The 22,113-nt window shown below is 37.6% G+C and overlaps 1 protein-coding gene across 2 annotated transcripts; it reads right to left on the bottom strand.

The window, feature by feature from the left end:
* Window positions 1–638: 638 nt before the first annotated feature.
* LOC148583406 (putative CoA ligase CCL10) lies at window positions 639–21,717 on the bottom strand. Of its 2 annotated transcripts, XM_088510975.1 has the most exons (7): window positions 20,545–21,717; window positions 19,255–19,444; window positions 17,489–17,634; window positions 17,205–17,272; window positions 16,997–17,099; window positions 15,105–15,220; window positions 639–701 (listed from the first exon to the last, which is right to left on the bottom strand). In XM_088510975.1, the coding sequence occupies exons 1-6, from the start codon at window positions 21,547–21,549 to the stop codon at window positions 15,107–15,109; spliced, it is 1,626 nt and encodes a 541-aa protein (XP_088367101.1). In that variant the 5' UTR covers window positions 21,550–21,717; the 3' UTR covers window positions 639–701; window positions 15,105–15,106. The 2 variants fall into 2 exon arrangements, with proteins under 2 accessions (XP_088367101.1, XP_088367100.1); XM_088510974.1 differs by lacking the exon at window positions 639–701 and having other exon boundaries at window positions 14,687–15,220.
* Between the last annotated feature and the right edge of the window lie 396 nt (window positions 21,718–22,113).

Below are 22,113 nucleotides of genomic sequence, written 5' to 3'. Positions count from 1 at the left end.
CTATAAGACAAGGAATAATAAACTAATTAAGTGGTATAAGATTGTTTTCAAGATTAAGGAAGTTATCTTGTCTTTAAATTTTTTAATATTTTTAATTTTTAATGAGCATATGGCCATGAGTCATCTCATGCATCTTTGCCCACATGGTAAGAAAGGTATCATCTATGATTGATATATACAATATGAAACCGAGGTGGGTAAAAAATAAAGTCTTTAAACCACATGTACTAAAAATGTGTTTAACCCTATAATTTATTTATTTATGAAATTCCACCGAAAATTGAAAGAGATTTTTCTATGAAAGCATTATAATTCAGAGTTATTTTATATCACACAAAAAAAAAAGAGAGTTTTTACTATGGAAGCATTACAATTTAGAGTTATCAAAGAAGAAGAAATTTTTACCATGCAGAGCCTAAAAGAATTGTCATTTATGGATTGAGAAAGGAAGATATTTCCCATCAAAAGTGGGAAAATAAATGGGAGACATGGAATCAAAACTCTACCTTGCATCATAGTAAGTCCTCCAACCCATATTTCTCCCAGTTGATTGGGTGGAAGAGGCTTTAATGTATCTGTTCTGTGCTGACTATCTGGGATTCAACTCCAGAATCAAGTATTCCAGTTGATCCAGAGAGTGGCGATTCCTCCATTGGATCTTCTGTTGCAATGATTCCAAAAGCTTCTGTCATACCATAACCCTGCCAGAATAAGACATGAAGCACTTCACATCAAGATGGAGCTTTCTTGCTACACGCTACTACCAATAATGCATAATAATTCTTTACCATTCGGAAACTCCAAAATTATTTCTGGTCATGATATAAATTAGGTGTTTTGCACCATCAAATTAATAGGAAGCAGACATTTAAATTTGAAACATAAAAAAATAACATAACCCTTCACACCAAATGATTTTTCTTCTCTTAACAAAATACTTCATAGATAAAATACCTAATAACTCTGGTGTCAGGGACTTGAAGGTGGGTGGGGGTTCGGTCGTAGGTGGTGGGTGTTGGGTTAGAATGAATAAAAAAGTTTACGGTATTTATTTGAATTAAAAATAGGGTATTTTCATATCTATTCTTTATGGTATTTATTTGGTGTTTTACCTGATATATCAAATTTCTATTGAAGGTTGTAAAATAAGGTTTTGCACCACATCTTGATAGAAGGGACTCTCTAATTGCTATACTTAAGTTCTGTTTGTTTTGGCGTAAAATGATTTTCAAAAAATGTTTTTCGTATTTTCGGGTGTAGTGTGACAACGAAAAATAATTATCAACGGAAAATATTTTTGGTTTGACTGAAAAAGCCTCTTTAATTTTTAGGAAATGGTTTCTATTTTTGAAAACCGTAAACCATTTTCTGAGTTTGATCATCTCATTCTCAAATTGACTCATCCAGTTAGAACGTCGTCAAGACCCGACTGGGACATTGCTGAGACCTGGCCGAGACTCCCTTGAGACATGATCGAGACCCAACCAGGACTTGACCGGACTTCGTCTGGGACACGACCGAGACTGCGCCGGGACCCGACCAATACCCCACTAAGACCTGATCGGAACCCCATCGGGATTGGACCTAGACTGCACTGGGACCTGACCGGAACCTCACTAAGATCTGACTGGCACCCCGCTGGGACTCGACTAGCACCCTGTCGGGACTGGACTAGGACCCTGCTGAGACTCGTTGGGACTTGATCGGGACATTGCCAAGACTGACTAGGACCCGATTAGGGCACCACTAGGACTCAGTCGAGATACTGTCAAGACTCAGTTAGGACACGGCCGGGACCTAATCGGGACATTTTCGTAATTTAAAGTTTAATATAATTGAATGAAAAAAAAAGAATATATATTGTTGTGAAATTTTATTGTATTCGCAAGTGCACGAATCGTTTTCAAGGTTGTAGAATCCACATCCACCAAATCATAGCAACATATTCTGATGATTGTCAATATATCCAAAATTCTCAACATAAAAACCTTATGTATATTCTCTTTTGCTTCAAAGAATTAATTAAATCATCCAATGAATCTGTTCTTGGCACAAATTACAAAAGATATCTAATTTAAATTAAATCATCGAATGTATCCGTGAAACAAATCACAAAGGATATCCAATTTAAACCAAATCATCAAATGTATCCGTAGAACTAAACACAATGGATATCCAATATTTTGATAAATGAAAACCCAAGCAAATCAATTAATAGAAACTATCTTAAATCATGAGAAAAACATGATTGAATTCATATCCAAGAATCATCTCACTAATTGAATTAAAGTATAACAATTAAAATATCAAAACCCATATATTCGAAAAATATCAACTTATAAGAAAATATAATTGCTCTTCATCAGTGAGGCTTCATCATCAACTTTAGTTGAGAAATTAGCTACACATAATTAACTATGGAAAATAAATCCTAAACATAAAGGAAAAACTAAGCTAAAGGGAGTTTTGGTGCGAAATTTTCGTCTTCTGCCTCCAGCCACATTTTCTATGATTTCTCTTGCTTTCTATAGGGTTTTCTAGGGTTTTTCTAGGGGTTTTGCCCTAAAAAACGACGCTAAGCTGAAGCTGGTAAGTGCGCTCGATCGCATGGCTGGTGCGCTTGAGCGCACTCGTGCATGCGTTTTCCCTCATGCGGTGCCAGCTCTTGAGCGTTGGTGGCTTGTCCATGGGCGCAGGTGCACTCAAGCGCAACCCTGCTGGGCTGCGCTCGAGCGTATGGTTGTGCACTCGATCCCTCTTCCTTAGTGGCTTTCTTCCTAACTTTGCATTTTTCACCTTAAATTCGCAGTTTTTCCTTTAGTAACTGTAAAACACTAAAATCATAGAACTAAAACAAAACGTTAGATTGTAATATGGCTAAAGGATTAACAAATACAAAATAAAGGGCTCAAATCTGCAATATTTGACACTCTTTTTATTTATAATTTTTTTTTTTCGTACTTGCCAAACAACAAACAATAAAATATATTATTTGCTGAAAATATTTTCAGACGAAAAGCAATTTACGTCAAAGACGAATAATAATGTCTGTATAACTTATGGCCTGTTGACTTGCTATAGATAATCATGTTTGCTAGGGTAATGTTATTAATGGCTATCTATAATCACGTTTGGCTAGCTAGGATGATGCTGGATACGATCATGGTCATGAGATTTTTAATTTATTTGGATGGTGCATGTTATCATTTTCTTCGGGTAAAAGTAGAAGAAGTTCATGCCTTTCTTATTCTTTTATTTTTTAATTAGCTTTTTTTATTCTCAATTTTTTTCTACATACTCTCTTGCAAATTAGGTATGTACGTACGTACCTACGTGGTATATCCAACAAGAGGATATACTACGTACGTTGATCTTTGAATTTCCACAGGAAAGAGTCATCTCATCAAGAGGATGGTTAGCTTCAACCATTCATACGTTGATCAATAATTTCTCCTTACATGATAATTAATCTTATTTAAAAATTTTCACCCAATAATGATTCATTATTCTTAAATTTTCAATAGATTTCAAATTTCCCATAAATCTCTAGATGCTTCCTTTATTTCTAGCCACCAATTACTTGTTATAATTAAGTCACATTCACCATTATTTCATCTTTATATATTTTTTCCTGAGTCATTATTTCGTCTTTATATGCTTCTGAGTCTTTTCCAATGTTCTATTTAACGGATATCTTATGGCTTATTCATGCTAGTCTCCTTCTTTTCATCGGCAAATTCATTCTCCTTTTTGAATTAAAAAATAATAATAATAAAAATACGAAAAAATCATCTTCCCATGAATAGGTTTCTAATTCTCGATAACAAGAGAAGCAAGTTGATTAGATTTTTACTGTGATACTAATTGACACAGTTGAAAGCTGTAAGGATAAAGGGCTCAACATGCAGTTAAACCACTCATAATCTTGAATTTATGAGGAAAAAGATAAACTCTTTTCCAGTAATTTGATTAAAACAAAATACTAATGATGATTTTGAAGCCCAAAGCATGCATTTAGATAGGTATAATTTGAAACTCTAAACATAATTGTTTGGGAGAAAATCTCTCTTACCATATGCCCTTACCCACTCACCTAATGACATGTCCACTGTTTTTGCATCTTTGGATAAAAGGAGGAAACAGGAAAGAAAATGGGTCTCTTTTTTCTTCTTCCTCCTCACACATGCCTCTCCCACCGGGGAAACACCAAGAGACCCTCATTGTCTTTCTCGCACACCTCTCTCTCTCTCATAATCTCTCTTCCTCTCACATGCACGCCTCTCTCTCCCATATCTCTCCCTTTGAAGACCCTCTCTCATTCTCATTTCTCGCATGCCTCACTCAAAAGTAGTGGCAGATATAGAAATTCGTATTAGGTGGGGCGAGAGAAGGAGGAGTATGGGCTAGAATAACAAAACTTAAAAAAAAAATATATATATATATTACCTTAAAATTTTTTTTTAAAAAAATTTTTAGGGGGGCATCCGCCACTGCAACACACATGGGTTCACGGATAATTAGAGGTGAATTTTCATTATCTTTTTTAACAAAAAATAAGGATGCTAATTTAAGTATCAGATAGTCTTCAGCCTCAACTGAAGACCCTTTGATCTTGTTTTTGTTTTGCAAGAACTTCATCGTTGTACAGGAGGTCCTTCATGGTGTAGCCATCAAGAACGTCGCTGGGTAGCAAATTCTTAGACTTGAAGATGCTCCAACAATAATTATTTTGATTTGGGCTCACATGAGTCAAGTGGCCCACGAGCAACATAAAATATCCACAGCCCATTAATAAGACCTGGTTCCACATGCAACATGCAGCAGAGTATCCATCCTAATGGCCATGACTACCAAATAGTGCGCCATATGTGATCCCACAATATCATATCCCGAAACCTAGGAAAGAGTGGGAATCAACCCAGGATTTGGCCGAGATATTTGTTCAATGAACAAATTGAAATGGGGAGCTCGAACAAATTAAATAGGATGTTTGGCCCTAAGCTTAAAACTCTAACGTAATGCATTCGCATTCCTTTAAGAAATTCTTCATTAGCTTAAGTATCGGAGCTATTTCCCTCCAACCAACGTCATCTACTGGCAATCTCTTGTGCTTACATCTTTTCGATTTTGCAAGTGTATCCGACACCAAAAAACTATTCCAACAATATCGCATCACCTATGGAGAATGACTATTCTTCTCTAAAGACAAAATCCGACATAAATAAATGTTAGACATAATGAAGTAGAAACCACCCACCAAGGAGGAGGAGCTCCCGATGGAGGAGCTACAAGAGGAGAAGCCCCAAGTAGAGAGGCCCTCGGATGAGGAGCTTCTGGTAGAGTGCCTCCTAGAGGGAGGATCCCCAGTGTAGGAGTTGGAAGCTCAAATGATCTGAACAAGCGCATCACCTAACTTGAGGAGAAAATGTTGCAGATGGCTCAAACTATGGAGGCCTTGGTGAGGGAAAGCCAAGAAATCATGTGGCATGCCAACATAACCCGAGAGATAAAGAACTCTCCCAACATGAAGAGCCAACAAACTAAAACCAAGGAGGAGGAGAAGAACATGGGAATTGTTAGAATATTTTATATTATTCTAGTTTATTATGTTGCCTTATATGTTCTAGGGTTTAGTCTATGGTTTCTTGCCCACTACTTCTTCTCTCACTATATATAGAGATCTATGTAAGCATATCATATAATATATCTATACCAATCATTATCAATACAATGTAGACCATTGTTTCCTTCCGCTATCTCACTTCTCTCTTTCATGCTTCCGCTCCAATATATTCACAATATATTTAACATGGTATGAAATCTAATATATTCAACTTGGTATCAGAGCTATTTAACATGGTATGAGAGCCACTTTTTTGTGACCTCCAATAAATGTCATTGACGTTTCCGGCGCTCCATCCGACGACCTCAATTCCTGTTGTCTACGCGCCACCGCAATCGACCCTTGGCCTCGGTTCCAGTGCTAGAGGACAGATTAGATGCCGAAAAGTCCAGATCCGCTAAGATTGACGCCGTTCAAGCTTCCACGCACTGTCACGAGTGTCCAGAAGGTTCTGTCACTCTGTCCATGCGCCGCTGCAGCAGTCCACGAGTCAAGAAGAAACGCCTGAGAATCTGTCCATTTTGTTAGGTGCCTCCACAAAGCACCAATCACATCAGTGACAGTGCCAATCGACAGATCAGGGCCAGACGAGTCTAGTTTCGTCGAGATCTCCGCCAAATTCCCTGTCACGCTCCCACAAGCGCCGCCCTAAGCTGCTGCCTTTTTGTCCACACGCCGCCATGTTGGCTCAATCAGTAAGGTCGCTGGACTGTTCCAAAGACCTGCCTCTGCCGCTTTCGCCATAGGCCACCACCTAGGGGTGTCAAAAATTACCGGGGAGCCGAAACCAGAACTGGAACTGGGAAACTGGGGACCCGGTTCTGGTTTCGGTTTCGAAAAATTAAATATATATATGCACTTTAGGTAATTAAGTATATATATAAAAAACCGATTACCGGACCGGATACAAATCGGACCGGCTGGTAGCCGGGACCCTGGTTAATAGTTCTAGTTTCCCAAAACCAAGAACTGGGTATCCCAGTTCTGGTCCCCGGTTTTGGCAAAAAAAAGGAAACCGGACCGGGTTGACATCCCTTCCACCACTGTCGTCCAATTCCAACGGTAGGACCTCCACTCGACGGAGCTTCTTCTAGCGATTCCAGAACAGCCTTGGTTGTCACCATCGGAGCTCCGACGCGCTGCCACGCGCCAATCAAAGTGACTGCATGTGGGCTTCACATGCCAAGGCGCCGTTGGCCCCTATCATGCATGCACCACACGCGCCAAAAGCTTTCTCCTCTCCTCAGTTGCCATATGTCCTCTAGAGAGCCCACCACATCAGCCTAGCCCTTTGCCACGTGTCAGATCCAAAAAAAAAAAAAAAATCCAGATCCAAGTTTTTTTCGACCCGATTTCAACGGGTTAGAACTGGATCATCTCATTCGAGCTAGACGGACCCATTCAACGTTCCACAGGTTTCGGCCATTTTAGCCCAATTAAACCGGCCAGCTCGTCATTGGCCTCAACCCAACCCAGTAGTTCGCAAATCCGGTTCGGTCCATTAGGTTTTTCAACCCGAATCAGATCCATCCAAGGCATCTCTGACCCGATCCAAAACCGGTTTCTAACCGGGTCATCGGGTTCTAAACCGGTCCAACCAGGTCAATTCTTACAACCAGGTCCAAATAGTCAATGTGGTTCATTGGGTTAGACTCGGTTCAATTCATTTTCGGGTCAAACCATCTTCAATGGTCCATGGGTTTTGGCCTATTTTGGCCCAATGAAACCGGCCCAATTTAATATAGCCTATAAGGCTCTCATCCAAGTTCAAGCCCAACATTTTGGGCCTAGCTGCCTCCATCAGCCACCAGCAGCCAGCTGCTGTCGCCGCCCTCCGTCGACCGCCACCGGCCACCCAACTCTGGCCATCACTCCGGTGACTTTTTCGGTGGAACCAAAAAAAAAAAAAATCATTTTTGTTTCCCTTTCCTTTTCCCAAACTCAAGCTTACACCTTGAGTTTGTGGGGGGATGTTAGAATATTTTACATTATTCTAGTTTATTATGTTGCATTATATGTTTTAGGGTTTAGTTTAGGCTTTCTTGCCCACTACTTCTTCTCTCTCTATATATAGAGAGTTATGTAAGCATATCATATAATATATCTATATCAATCATTATCGGTACAATGTTGTCCATTGTTTCCTTCAGCTTTCTCTCTTCTCTCTCTCATGCTTATGCTCCAATATATTCACAATATATTTAACAAGAATGATCAAAACAGTAGAATATTGCACCGTGATGACCGAAATCCAAAGCAAAGTTCACATCATATGAACAATGAAGAAAGGAACAACTTGAATGCTACTATCAAGGAGCTACCAACCAAGTATGATGAGATGGCCCATAAAATGAAAGGAAAATAGTTTGCCATGAAAAGTATCTTGCAAAACACCAATCTTCTATTCATTGATGCACTATTGAAGTTCCCCTAGGAGAAGTTGAAGGTCTTGCAAATCTAGATGGGCGACAAGAGTAAAGATCCTACCGAGCACATCGAGACTTATTAGGCACATTTGATCCTCCATGTGAACTCTGAGCTTTTCCCTTACTTTCAAATTTAGTGCCTATAGTTGGTTTGAAAACCTCCCCCTAAGTCAATAGGCAATTTTGGTGACCTAGGAAGGTTGTTCTTAACCCAGTTTATAACAGGGCAAACTAGACGACCATCAACATACTTGTTGAAATTGAAGTAGAGTGAGCCAGAGTCCTTCAAAGATTACATATTATGATTCAATAATAAAAAGGTGACCGTAGATGATCCAAAGGAGAACATTGTCCTTTCAACCCCCTATGAGTGGAGTGAGAGCTTAGAGAACTTTCATGGTTGAACTGGCTCTAAAGATTTCAGCTAGTTTGCAATAGTTCATTGATAAGGCTAATGAGTTTATTAACATTAAAGATACCCTCGGGGCTTTCACTGAGCCAAATGAAAAAGAAGGAAGCCTTTTTGATAAGAAGAGAAGGGGAAATTGAGAATATATATATATATATATATATATATATATATATATATATATATATCATAGATGCTAACTCATGTCCTGACTGGAAGAGCAAAATATTGTAGATCTAACATTTTGAAAACTTCTCGTCATAACGGGAGTTAATTATCGTTAAGATGCAAAGAGCAAAATAAAGTAGAGCTGAAAACCCGTCATGACGGTCATTCAATAGGACATCAAACGGAGAAGGTCGAGAGCAACTCTGTATGTCTTGTTACTTACCCGTTCTGACGCTCATCTAATAGGGAAGGCAGTAACTTCCCGTCACATTACCATTCTAATGCCCCATCCAACGTGTAAGGCCATCTCTGTTTGACTAGGACTAAGTTAATGTCATTCGGTTGGAGTATTGTGTTACTTCTAAATAATGAGCACAGAGATTTAATTTTTGAAGTAATAGACAATGCCTCATTAGTTATAACAAATTGTTCATAAATATCCCTCTTGACCTCTTTTTAATGGTTTGTCTTACATTAAAAAAGATTATATAGAGACTTGGAATAGAAAAATTAAAAGAGTTGAACTATAGTGTTCTCTATTGTTTCAACCAGGTTTCTTTGTGGAGCCCTTTTTTGAGTTATTGCATTTTGTTTGGGTTAAGGTGGATGGATATTTGGTGATCAACGACATCTCATAAAGTTAAATTTGTATTTGGACCGTGGCATACAAATAAATTCTTACAATGGATTGTTTAATTAAGAGGATTTACTATGGATTAGTGTTGTATGTACGTATAAGAAGAATGGCTAAATGGCATAATTGTTTGCTTCTTTCCCTGTTGCATGTTGAATGTTGTCACTAGTATTTACTTTTGTTTTTTTTATTTATTTATTAAATAGGTTATGATGATAAATATAGAAATTGGTTTACTTTATACTTTATTCTTGGAGGTGGAAGCTTGCGCATTGTGGGGATAGAAAGCTTTGCAATGATTTTCCCTTGTGGCTTTTGTGGTGGTCATGGTATGATAGGAATATGGGGTATTTTTTAGGGAGATGAGCTGCCCCTTTGTAGGATTAAGCACTTGTTTCGGAGTTTGTTGTTTCAGGAGATGCCTACTGATGACAGCTTGTCTTGTTTGTTTTAGATTTTTTTTTATTATCAATCTACCATTTTGGAGGGGGTACTAAAGTACATTGCCTGCATTCTTGATGCAGATCAGATCCCATTTGCACACCCCCTGGTACTGCAATCGATCTTGCGATCGAGCGCCCACCTGCGCTCGATCACACTTGTAACTGTGCTCGAGCGCACATGAGAGGCTTATGTTATTTTTTCGCAATTTATTATTTTCTAGCCAACTTTATGTTGTTGTTTTATTAGGGTTAGGGTTTTGGGGGTCTTTATTTCGTTATTTTATTAGGTTTAGGGTTTGAGGGTATTTATGTCATATTTTATTAGGTTTAAGGTTTTGGGCTATTAATATATGCTTATAGCCTCCATAGAAAATCAGTTTATGTTGTTTATTGAGTTTTGTAGAATAAATATTACTCATAGGTAAATTTTTTTCATATTTTTCCTTGAAATCATAGATATGCTCTATATTTTGAGAAGAATTCACAAATCATTGATAGACTCAAGGTCTAGAATTATCTATCTCGTTCCTTATTGATGTTCTTTGCTGCAGCTCACTAAGTCACAATGCATCAGTTGGTATTAGAGCTCAATTACTTTCCATGAATGGGGGCGAGCAACCACTTTACAAACATGAACGAGGTGCACGAGCGCACGGAGATAGCACGTAAAGAGCAACCGGCAATTTGCTTGCGGAACACGAGTGGTGGGCCGAACGGTTGTCGTCGCCAACCAAGACCGTGATTCGCGGAGGCCCAAGGTAAATCTATCGCTGAACGTTGGCAACACACAGAGGATCGATTTAGGGTTATGAGGGATCAAATTGAAGACCTCACTACCCAATTATCCAACTTGTGTGGTTAACATGGGAACGGTTCTAGAAACCCGTTTGCGGAGCGCCGAATGCACGAACATCAGCACCTTCCGCAAGCTCATGCCAATCAGCGTGTGAGTAGATTCGAACTTAATATTTCAGAATTCGACGGAGATCTAGAACCCGATGAATTTCTAGATTGGGTGTTGGTTGTTGAAGAGGTTTTTGAATTCAACGGGGTACCCAATGAACAACGAGTCTCTTTGGTGGTACACACATTCCAGGGGAGAGTTGGTGCGTGGTGGCAAAAACTAAAGAAAACTAGGATGCGGCAAGGCAAATTAAAGATCAATAGTTGGGGGAAACTATTGAAATATATGCGAGTCACTTTCTTGCCCCATAGTTATACCAAGGGTCTATTGCTGTGACAAAGAAAATAGAAAATTCCTACCAAAAAAAGGTATTTAAGGAAACATGGAGTCAGGCAAAGAGTCCATGACAGGTCAATTGAACCCCTACTTGCCAACCACAAATCCATAAATGGAATCCATATTCTGTGGAGGAGGAAAAATAATCTGTGGATGAAGAGTTTCAAGAATCCGAATTCATTGATGAAGAGTTTAGACATTAAGATGTTACAGATTCTTCGCAAGAATTTGTGAGTTGGGATTTCCCACCAACCTATGATGACGATGTCAATGAGGAATAGCCGACTGAAAGACATTTGGCATCCGACCTAGAGGATGAGTACGAAGAGGATGGGTTTTCTCCCATGTTTGGCGGCCTCTACCCTGAAGAAGATGACCAAAAGGAAGAGTACAAAGAAGATGGTTTTTCTCCCATGTTTGGCAGCCTCTACCCCAAAGATGATCAATTGGAAGAGGAAGAGCTCATGAGTAACATTGCCAATTATGAAGAGATTGATGAAGACTTTCCAGGTGAAATGCCTAATTATAATGATGAAGGGGTTGATTATGATGATTTCCTTGGAGTTGAAAGTATTTTAAATTCTCCTAATAATGATTGTGGTGAGTTCTATGCGGTTGAGGAGAATTATTTATTCACAAGGGCAACTACGACTAATCTATTCTTCAGTATCTTCATGGCATGTAGAAGGGAGAAGGAACGAAAGAAGAACGGCAAATATAAAGTATTGCCAAATGGTATGGGGCTTTCATGACAACCATCAAGGTATTTCGATAATGAGAAGTATCACGTTTATTTTGGGGTGTTGCCTCGTCTTGATCTTGAGGAAAGGCAAGTAGAATGAGTTGATTGGGCATTCGAAAGACCCTAGAAAGAACCAGCCGAATTTGAGTATGAATTCTCTCCAACTTGGGGAGAATGATGTAGATCAGATCCTATTTGCACACCCCCTAGTACTGGGCTCTGCGCTCAATCGCACCTGTAACTTCGCTCAAGCGCACACGGGAGGCTTATGTTATTTTTCTACATTTTATTTTTTTCTAGCCGATTTTATGTTGTTATTTTATTAGGGTTAGGGTTTTGGGAGTCTTTATTTCGTTATTTTATTAGGTTTATAGTTTGTGGGGTATTTCTATCATATTTTATTAGGTTTAGAGTTTTTGGCTATAAATATATGCTTATAGCCTCCATAGAAAATCAGATTATGTTGTTTATTGAGTTTTGTTGAATAAGAATTACTCATAAGTGAGTTTTCTTCATATTTTTTCTTGAAATCGTAGATAGACTCTATATTTTGAGAAGAATTCTCAGACCATTGATAGACTCAAGGTCTAGAATTATCTAGCACGTTCCTTATTGATGTTCTTCGCTGCAGCCCACTAAGTCATACTGCATCAATTCTTTACCCATGGGGTGGCTCGTCGGCCACCCCAGATCTGTTGGAAGTGGCCGCACGGGCCACCTCCGCCCATGTGGTGGCTTACTGACCACCCCAGATGGGTTGGGGGTGGCTGGCACAACCACCCATGGCCTATTGGGCGGCGGTAAGCCACCTCTACCTCCCTTTAGGTGGCTGTCGGTCACCCCAAGTAGGGGTGGGGTGGCCAGCCAACCACGCCTTTGTTTTTCTCTTTTTTTTTTCTTTTTTTTTTTTTTTAAAAAAAAAAAATTAATTAATTAATTAATTGGTTTTTTAATTATTTTTCTTTTTATATTTTGTATAATCTGGTGTGGCAATGTTTATTTCTTAAACTTAAGATTTTTCTAATATGCTAAGGTGTCAATGGCTGATTGGTGGGCACAAATACCAGCTCCTTTATAGAAGTTATCCTCTATGGTTCTTTCATTGTTTTATGCATATCATCTATATAATACCACTTTTAGTCTTCTGTTAGCATTTTTACTTCATATATGTATGGGTACAAAGAATTGAAAATTATTTTTTAATTTTTGAAATTGGTTAAGAATTTTATCACTTTAGCAGGGCCTCATGCTGGTACTACTTTTGTGCCTCTGTGTGGTGTAAGTATCATCATGGTGTTCCATCATTACCACTTTACATACTATTTTTTACCTTTTTCTTGATATTATTATTGAATTTAGTGTAATTGAGTATAATGTCAGAAAAATTTATTTACAAATCTTTTTTATTCCTTTCATGGGCTTATAGGGGGCCGTTAATGTATCCTTCCTGTTTAACATGAGCAGTTGCCTCATCCACTAGGATACTGCGCAATAGCATCATAAAGAATCCAACCAATCTCCCTAAGCATTCCAAAGTTTATCAAGTTTGGTTAAAGTAACAGCTACATCACCCGCTAAGGATGAAGATTACAACAATGAGATTTTATCTCAACAGATGTTTTCTAGAATTTTATTATCTTGTAACTTCGTGATTATCATATAACTTGTATTTTTTATAGATTGAAATGAATACATTAGGTGGAATTATTCCACAAATTTCAAATATATTTCATTTTCTTTTGCATATTCATCTAGAGAAATTGTTTTATTTGTTTTACTTGTTAAAGGATTAGGGGCGACAAAGTGGATGGTCCACCATTAGTGTCCACTTTGGTGTAGACGCTGATGGTGGACCATCAGAGTCCACCTTTGTGTGGATGCTATTGGTAGACCAACAACATCCACAAAACATCAACGTCCACAAGTTGGTTTACCAATAGCGTCCACTTTAGTTTCAATTCTAACTAATCTTTAGCGTCCATCAGAAATATTATTAGCGTCAACATTTGTGGACGTTGTTGGGTTATCATCAGTGTCAACTTTGGAAGTCGACACTGATGAGCATCAGTTGAGCATCGACACATTGACGTTGTTGATCAACAGAGTCCACTTTTGCACTTTTAGCGTCCACTAAATGTTGCCCCTAAAAGTCAACTTTCTTGTAGTGATGGTTTCTTAAACAGACCAATTAAATGCATGTCACTAGATATAGATTAAGCTTGGAAGAGTATAAGTACCTACCTCGTTCAATTGGCTCCTCCAGCCGCTCCTCCACCTTCTTCACCGCCGTCACTACTATTTGACTAGTGCTTCCGGAGTCAATACTCCCTTCTCTTCGGTTCTAGTGTCTTTCCTGCATCGACTTCCTTTGGATGGAAGGTGTTGTTCAGTGCTAAGGGGAAGATGGGTTTGGATCTCTTGAGGTTCGTCAATCTTCATGTGCTCCTTTTGCTTTTATAACTGCTTTATGCGCACAGTCCCTTTGAGAGGATCGAGCCATTTATTTGGCCAATTTCCTACTTTGGTTTGTTTATTTGCACTATTATTTTTCGAATCCACCCCTTTTTGATATTTTGATTACTTGTTTTTCCAAATTTGATTAAAAAAAAAAAAGTGAATAAAACGACGTAAACTACTTCACATCATCTAAAAAACAACGCAAATCCTTGATTTTCTTCTCTAGTTTATATAGGGCTGTTAAGAGAGCAAGTCGCTCGCAAGCGAACTCGGGCTCGGCTCGTGCTCGACTCGAATATTAAATGAAGCGTTTCGTGAACACAAATCCTGGATTGAATATTAAACGAAGCTAACTCGACTCGACTCGGCTAAGTTCGTGAGCAGCTCGTATAAGGCTCGAATTGGTAGTTATTCACATAATTCATCATATTAATATTAAAAATTGATAATTTTTTTTTTTTTTTTTTTTTTTTTTTTCTAATTGCATCCTTTTATTATAAAATGATGCATATCCTCTCTCTTCCAAACCAAGTGCCTTACTGTATTGACTCGGGCTCCATACTCCGCTAGCCAGACTAAGCAAATGCTCATATGCAAATTGACTTCTTGAGCCGTTTAAGAGTACTTGAAGTTTAAACTTATAATAAAAAAATTAATTAATAAATTAAATATAAGAGTCAGCTCGTGAACTGGCTCGGCGCGGCTTCACTTATTATGAGCTCGAGCTCGATTTTTTGGCTCGTTCTTAAGCTCGGCTCGAGCTCGAGGTCGAGTAAAATTTAAATAAGCTGAGCCCAAACAAGCTCGGCTCATTTACACCCCTAAATGATATATATATATATACACACATGATTATTTATTAATATAATTCACCTTGTCGATCTAGTCATTTGTTAAAGACAAGATAGGCTTGCCTTGGTTAAGGCTTGGAGGGGGACAGGAGCTTTATGAGAGCTTGGTACCTTTATATGTTGGATCGGACTTTCTCAATGAGCACTCTTCGCAAAATCTTTCCTGAAGCTGACTTTGGAACACTCTTCACAAAAGTTACTGCCCTTAATCTTTTGTATGGCGCAACCTGTACAGGCAAAAGAAACTTATAAAAAACTTTTAAACTTCAAAATTATAATTTAAAAATAAAAAAAGTCACTAAAAAACCCATAGTTTTCGCTCTATGATGAAAGTGCTTTATCACCATGCAAACACATCTGTGTATAGTACATAATAACTACAAAATATCTAAGAAAAATTATAATAATAATAAATAAAAAAATTTTTAAAAAAAGAGGAAATATACACAAGTGAATACACACTCGCATTACTTTAAGGAAATATACACAAGTGAATACACACTCGCATTACTTTAAGGAAATATACACAAGTGAATACACACTCGCATTACCAAGATGTGACATAGATTTGATGAAAGGAGGACATTCCTCCAAAATCAGGCCACATTGGCACCTGTGTGCCAATACTCATATTTAGGCACACCATAATTTATCAATGGGTCCCCCCCCCCCCCTCCCAAAGTATGGTTATAACCATTCCTCACTCAGCGGAGGATAACACCTCCCCCCCTCCAATAGTATGGTTATAATCCTTCTTCACTCAGCGGAGGATAACACTCATTTTGAAAAAACCCCAAGGGGTTGGCCTAGTGGTTGAGGCTAGTCTTAGGGAATATCACCTCATGGAGTGTATGTTGTCAAAAGATTCAAAAATGTGGTGAGATATCTAGAGTTTATGCTCTTTGTAGATATTATGCGAAAAAAAGTTGGATAAGGATGAATTGGAGTCAATGGCGGTGGTCGCTTGAAACTTGTGGGTAAGAAGAAATTATGTGGTCCAGGGGGGTGGGGGGGGAGGGGGGGGTTTGACCATCCTAACCAACTTGTTCAGAAGGCCCTTGAGACCATCCAAGAATATACAGATGCACAAGCCATCCAACATAAAATTGAAGATGAAGAAATAATGGTTTGCCATTGTTGGACAACTCCTTCTGAAGGAATTGTTAAGGTCATTTGGGATGCCGCAGTAGTCATACATAATAAGAATATGGGCACAGGAGTGATTGTACATGATTATGTGGGAGAGGTGCTGGCTACCTTGCAATCATCAAAAGGTAATATTATTGACCTAATTATAGCTGAATATGTTGCTGCTTTATGGGTTATTATTTTTGCTAAAGAGATGAGGTGAAATAAGGTGGAACTGGAAGGAGATGCGATACAAGTAATGCAGGCTTTACGAAAAGAGGGGCAAAATTGGTGTCGCTATGGCCAAGTAATTGACGATGCTCGAATTGTACTGCAATCTCTTATATAAAGTAGAGTCTCTCATATTCGACGAGAAACGAACGAAATAGCTCTTAGACTTGCAAAGAGTGCTCTCACAATTATGTAAGAAGTTATTCATATAGAAGAAGCTCCTCAATGTGCTTTAAATAAAGCTCTTTAATACCTTTATTTAACACATTCAAAAACCATATATATATATAGGCAAAAAGAGGACACACAATTACGCATCCATAATCCAAAAGAGAACTGCTACATAGTATTCTTTCATTCTTCTTCCATCTTTCTCCATACATTTTTTTTTTTTAAATAAAATAAAACAATCAACTATTAGTTCTGTAGGACTCACACCTTCATTTAGGTAGATTCTATAGATCTAATAATTATTTTTTAAAAAATAAAAATAAAAGGATGAAGAAAATAAAAAAAGATTGAGATAAATGCTATAGCATTTCTCAATCCAAAAGAGACTACTATAATGGTGTTCAGCATCTCACTTATAAAGACTACTATTTCCTTGTCTAAAAACTTATGCTTTTCAGGCCCCCCATCCTTACCTGCTTGGCAATAAATTTCTGGACATCTTCTTCTGTTAGCGAGCTGTTTGGGGAGCGAACTACATATGCAATTGGGACCTCACCAGCTTTAGTGTCGGGGAATCTACAAATAGAAATTAAGATATAACTTTGATTTGATGAAGTGTTAATTTCAAAGATAAAGGCAATAGCAGCAGGGGAAAAAGGATTCTATGATTCTCCTACTTACGGTATCACAACAGCATCTAATATCACATTATGAGAAAGCAGCAGCCCTTCAAGCTCTGCCGGTGCCACCTAACAAACATTCATGCTCATTTGTGAGGCTGGATTCCTCCACACAAGTTGAAGAATCAACAAAGTTTTGCCATGATTTCAATGGAATCTAGAACACTGGAAATTAGACGATAGTAGAAAGAGTTGTATGTAATGATGATGGATTATTCATAGAAATATGGATGAAACAAGAATCTTAAACTTCTCCATAATAAATGGTTAGCATGGCGAAGAAACCTGGAAACCATAACACTTGATGAGCTCTTTAATTCGATCTACAACAAATAATTGTCCCTCTTCATTGAAGTATCCAAGATCTCCTGTGTGTACCCATCCTTGTCCATCTATAGTTAGCTTTGTGGCTTCTGGATTGTTATGGTAACCTGAAAGGATTTTTAGACCCTACATGAGTCATACTTGCAATATGGAATCTATAAGACAAGGAATAATAAACTAAGTGATTTAAGATTGTTTTCAAGACTAAGGAAGCTATCTTGTTTTTTTTTTTTTTTTAATTAAAAAAAAATGTTGATACAATTTTTAATTTTTAATGAGCGTATGGCCACGTGTGGTCTCATCCTTTGGCCACATGGATTTTTGTTAAATTTGTGGATGAAAGTTGAACAAAAGTATTATCTCCCTTTTTAATCATAAGAAAGCTACCATTTAAAACCGAAGTGGGTAAAAAATAAAGTCTTTAAACCATGTATACTAAAAATGTGTTTAACATATAGTTTATTTGTTTACGAAATTTCACAGAGAAAGAGATTTTTCTATAAAAGCATTATAATTCAGAGTTATTTTTTTATGACAAAAAAGAGAGTTTTTACCATGAAAGCATTACAATTAGAGTCATTTTTATTTAAGAGTTATCAAAGAAGAAGAAATTTTATTATGAAAACTTTTAAATTAAAAAATTTCAGAAACATCTTATTTTAGCAGTTTCCAAAGAGAACTTTTTATCAAGGAGGTATTTCACAAATTAGTGAGATTTTTAAAGATTATCTTAATTTATTCTTTATGTATGCACATACTGATTTTTCCCTTTTTTTGGGAGCAAATTATAGACCAATGACCTACAGATAATATTTGGATTGTGAAGATTCAAAATTGTATCTTTGGCATTGTAGAAAACATTTTGCCCTATTTGATTGTTATATTAATGAAAAGTTAAATCATTCAAAAACAAAAAGAAAAAATTCTCTGCATTAAGTGGTCACCTTTTTGGAATTCGGGTGTGACAAAAGGGTTTGCTATGTACTAAAGCCATTATTTCTAGGGGTGGGCAAATTAAATGCTTACCAATTATCGACTGCCTACCGATTTTTATGAGTTGAAAATCGGTATGAATTTTTTATACAAAAGTCGGTTTGATTCGGTTAATTGGTATAACAAATTTTTTTTTTTTTTTTTTGGTTAATCAAACCGAAAGTTGGAGTAAAACGACGTCGTTTCATTTTTGAAAAAAATTAATTGGAACACAAAACCACGTCACGCCTCTCCCGCCTCTTGCTTCTCTCTCCCTGTCCTGCCGGCAGCCTCTCAAACCACTCTCTCTCTCACACCTACCTCGATCTCTCTCGTCTCCCACTACGGCCTCGTTAATTGTTTAGAATGTCAAAGCTGTATTTGACACTGCAATGATCAAGGTTGTTCTTCAACCTCCAAGGAGGAAGGAGATGGCAAGGAAGAAAAAGGGCACAATTTTTCCCCCTTTGGTGTTTTCCCCCCAATTGAAAAAAAATCACTGTAACCGACCAAACTTAACCAATAACCGAAATTAACCGGAAATTTTAAACATTTTTTCAAGGTTTTAGCTTGGTAACCAAAATCTTGTGATTTCTTTGTTTTTGGTTTATTTGATTTTGGTTGGTTGTTGTGTGGCAGGTCACTCTTTGTCCCCTTTAGTTAGGTGTTGTCTGGGTCTAAATACGACTTCCATAATGAAGACATGTTCTACCAAAGTGGGAAACTAAATCGGAGACATGAGACGAAAAGTCTACCTTGCATCATGTTGGGTCCTCGAACCCATATTTCTCCAATTTGATTAGGTGGAAGAGGCTTCAATGTTTCTGTGCCGACTATCTGGGATTCAACTCCTGAAACAAGTGTTCCAGTTGATCCAGAGAGTGGAGGTCCTTCCATTGGATCTTCTATTGAAATGGTTCCACATGTTTCTGTCATACCATATCCCTGCATGCATGACAAATAGGACATGAATATAAATTTTTAAATTTTTTTTTTTTATTCTACTGAACTGAATTCAAATTGTAAATATGAGGAAAAAAAAATAATTGAGCTTATGTTTGGATTGTTTGAAGAATACAAAATTTTGAATAAAATTGAAAAATTTTGAATTAAGTTGAGTGTTAATAATATCAAATCAACTAAAAAAGAGAAAAGTTGTGAAGAATTGGAAAGAATGTTGCTAAATACGTTCCGACTCCTCATTTTCCTCCGATATTGTAGCTGATGTAATATATAATATTAAAATTGTTTGTATTGAAAAGTTTTGTTTTATAGTAAATTTTTTATTTAAACATTAATAAAAAATGAATGATATGATATAAAAAGTAAATAAAATGAGAATATTTTGAAGTTAAATTTTTTGAAAAAAAAAAAAAATGAAGTGAATAGTATTGAAGTGGGAGGAAAGTCTTTAACAAACAATATAGGTAAAACCCAAAAATTATAAAGGGTAAACCACTTAACCCCCTCAAACTACCACCCCAATGACAATCTACTCCAAAACTATCAATTGCAATAATTTACCCCCCAAACTATCAAAACAATGACAATGTACCCCCAATTTTAACAAAATGACGATATTACCCTTACTAAAATAAAAACAAAAATACTAAAATTTAATTTTTTTTTTCAAATTTTTAAGGGTATTTTTGTCTTATTGAAAATTCTATATAGATAATTTCATCATTTTGCTAGCATTAGGGGGTACATTGTCATTGTTTTGATATTTTGGAAGGTAAATTGTTATTGGAGTGGTAGTTTGAGGAGGTTAAGTGGACTTTACCCAATTATAAAATAAGAGTTTTTAAGGCTTTTTTTTTTTTTTTTTTTTTTTTAAGCAAAAGTGGAATATATATACGTTACAAATTAATCATTAGTTTGAAGAGAATATAGTGACATGGGATGCTGAATTCATCTTTTAATTATAAAAAAAAATAAAAATAAAATAAAAATAAAAAATAAAAAATAAAAAAAAATTTAAAAGTGAATTGAGTATATCACATAGCTGAGAAAAAAACAAATGTTGAAAGAACGCAACCAATTACCTGAATAATCGAAACCTGAGGGAAATTCCTGGCAATCTCCTCCATAACATCTTTCCCCAAAGGCGCCGCACCAGAACCAATCTGCTTCAACGACGACAAGTCGTATTTCTTCACCGCACTATGCTTCGCCAGCAAAATCATCACCGGCGGAACAACGTACAGATAACTCACCTTGTACATCTCCACCGCCCTCAACACCTTGTGGAGCTCAAACTTCCCCATCGAAACCACCATGTTCCCTCTCCGAAGCTGCGAATACGTGATCCCCGAGAGCCCGAACACGTGAAACATCGGCACGAAACACAGAAACACATTCCTCGGCTCGCCGTGTCTGTCCTGGTCTGCTGTCACCATCAATGACGTCGCAATGAAGTTCTTATGCGTTAGAATCACTCCCTTGCTCGTCCCGGTCGTGCCTGATGAGTACAGAAGGGCGGCTATGTCGCTTTGTCTGACATTCTTAGCCGATAAATCAAAAACCCGGTTCGATTTTATCAATTCAGAGTAGTACCAAATTTTCAAATTTGACTCTATCTTCATAGAGTTTGAGGAACTTAACATTATGGAAGGTAAATTAAATTCTTCGATTTTGTGCCAGAGTTCAGGAACGGTGATGATGAGCTTGGGGTTACAGTCTGAGACTTGCTTAGAGAGTTCGGGAATGGTGTAAGAAGGATTACAGGTTGAAACGACGGCGCCGAGGGCGACTACAGCAAGGAAGCATACCGGGAAGTGGATTGAGTTGGGGGCGACGATGAGTACGACGTCGTGTTTGCCGATACTGAGCTGGAGCAAAGATTGCGCGAGCTTGGAGACGTGGAGTTTGAGCTGGTGGAAGGTGAGCGTTTCATCGGTGTCGGAGTCAATCAGAGCGACGGTGTGAGGGAAAGAGGAGGTGCTTTGGAAGAGGAAGGAGGTGAGGGAGAGGTTGGGGTTGGCAGGGAAGTGGATGGGTGGTCGTGGAGATGAGTAGGTTTGGGTCTTGGGATTGAAGGATTTTGCCATGAATGGGGTGTTTGTGTTTGGGGAGTGGGAAAATGTCGGAGATTGGAGTCAGTACGAAGAAAGTGAGTACAGGAGGATAATATGACATCCAACATAAGAGGATTATGTTATGACACGTAGGCAGTAGGCCACCGTGTGGTAGATCACTCTTTGTACCCTTTAGGTGAAGTCTGGGTCTAAATACTATTCTATCATAAGAGGGAAACAATGACTAAATGAAAAGTCTACCTTGCATCATGTTGCGTCCTCGAACCCATATTTCTCCCAATTGATTAGGTAGAAGAGGCTTGAATGTATCTGTGCTGACTATCTGGGATTCAACTCCTGAAAAAAGTGTTCCAGTTGATCTAGAGAGCGGAAATTCTTCCATTGGATCTTCTATTGAAATGGTTCCACACGTTTCTATTATACCATATCCCTGCATGCATGATAGATAAGATATGAATATAAAATTTTGAGATTTTTTTCTATTCTTCTGAACTAAATTTAAAATTGCAAATATCAAGAAAAAAAATAATTGAGATTATGTTTGGTTGAGTTTTAATGGTGTCAAATCCAAAAAAA

This window comes from Corylus avellana, chromosome 10 (assembly GCF_965113065.1).
Source record: "Corylus avellana chromosome 10, dhCorAvel1.hap1.2, whole genome shotgun sequence".
Classification (NCBI taxonomy): Eukaryota; Viridiplantae; Streptophyta; class Magnoliopsida; order Fagales; family Betulaceae; genus Corylus; species Corylus avellana.
This window is presented reverse-complemented; position numbering and strand designations above follow the sequence as displayed.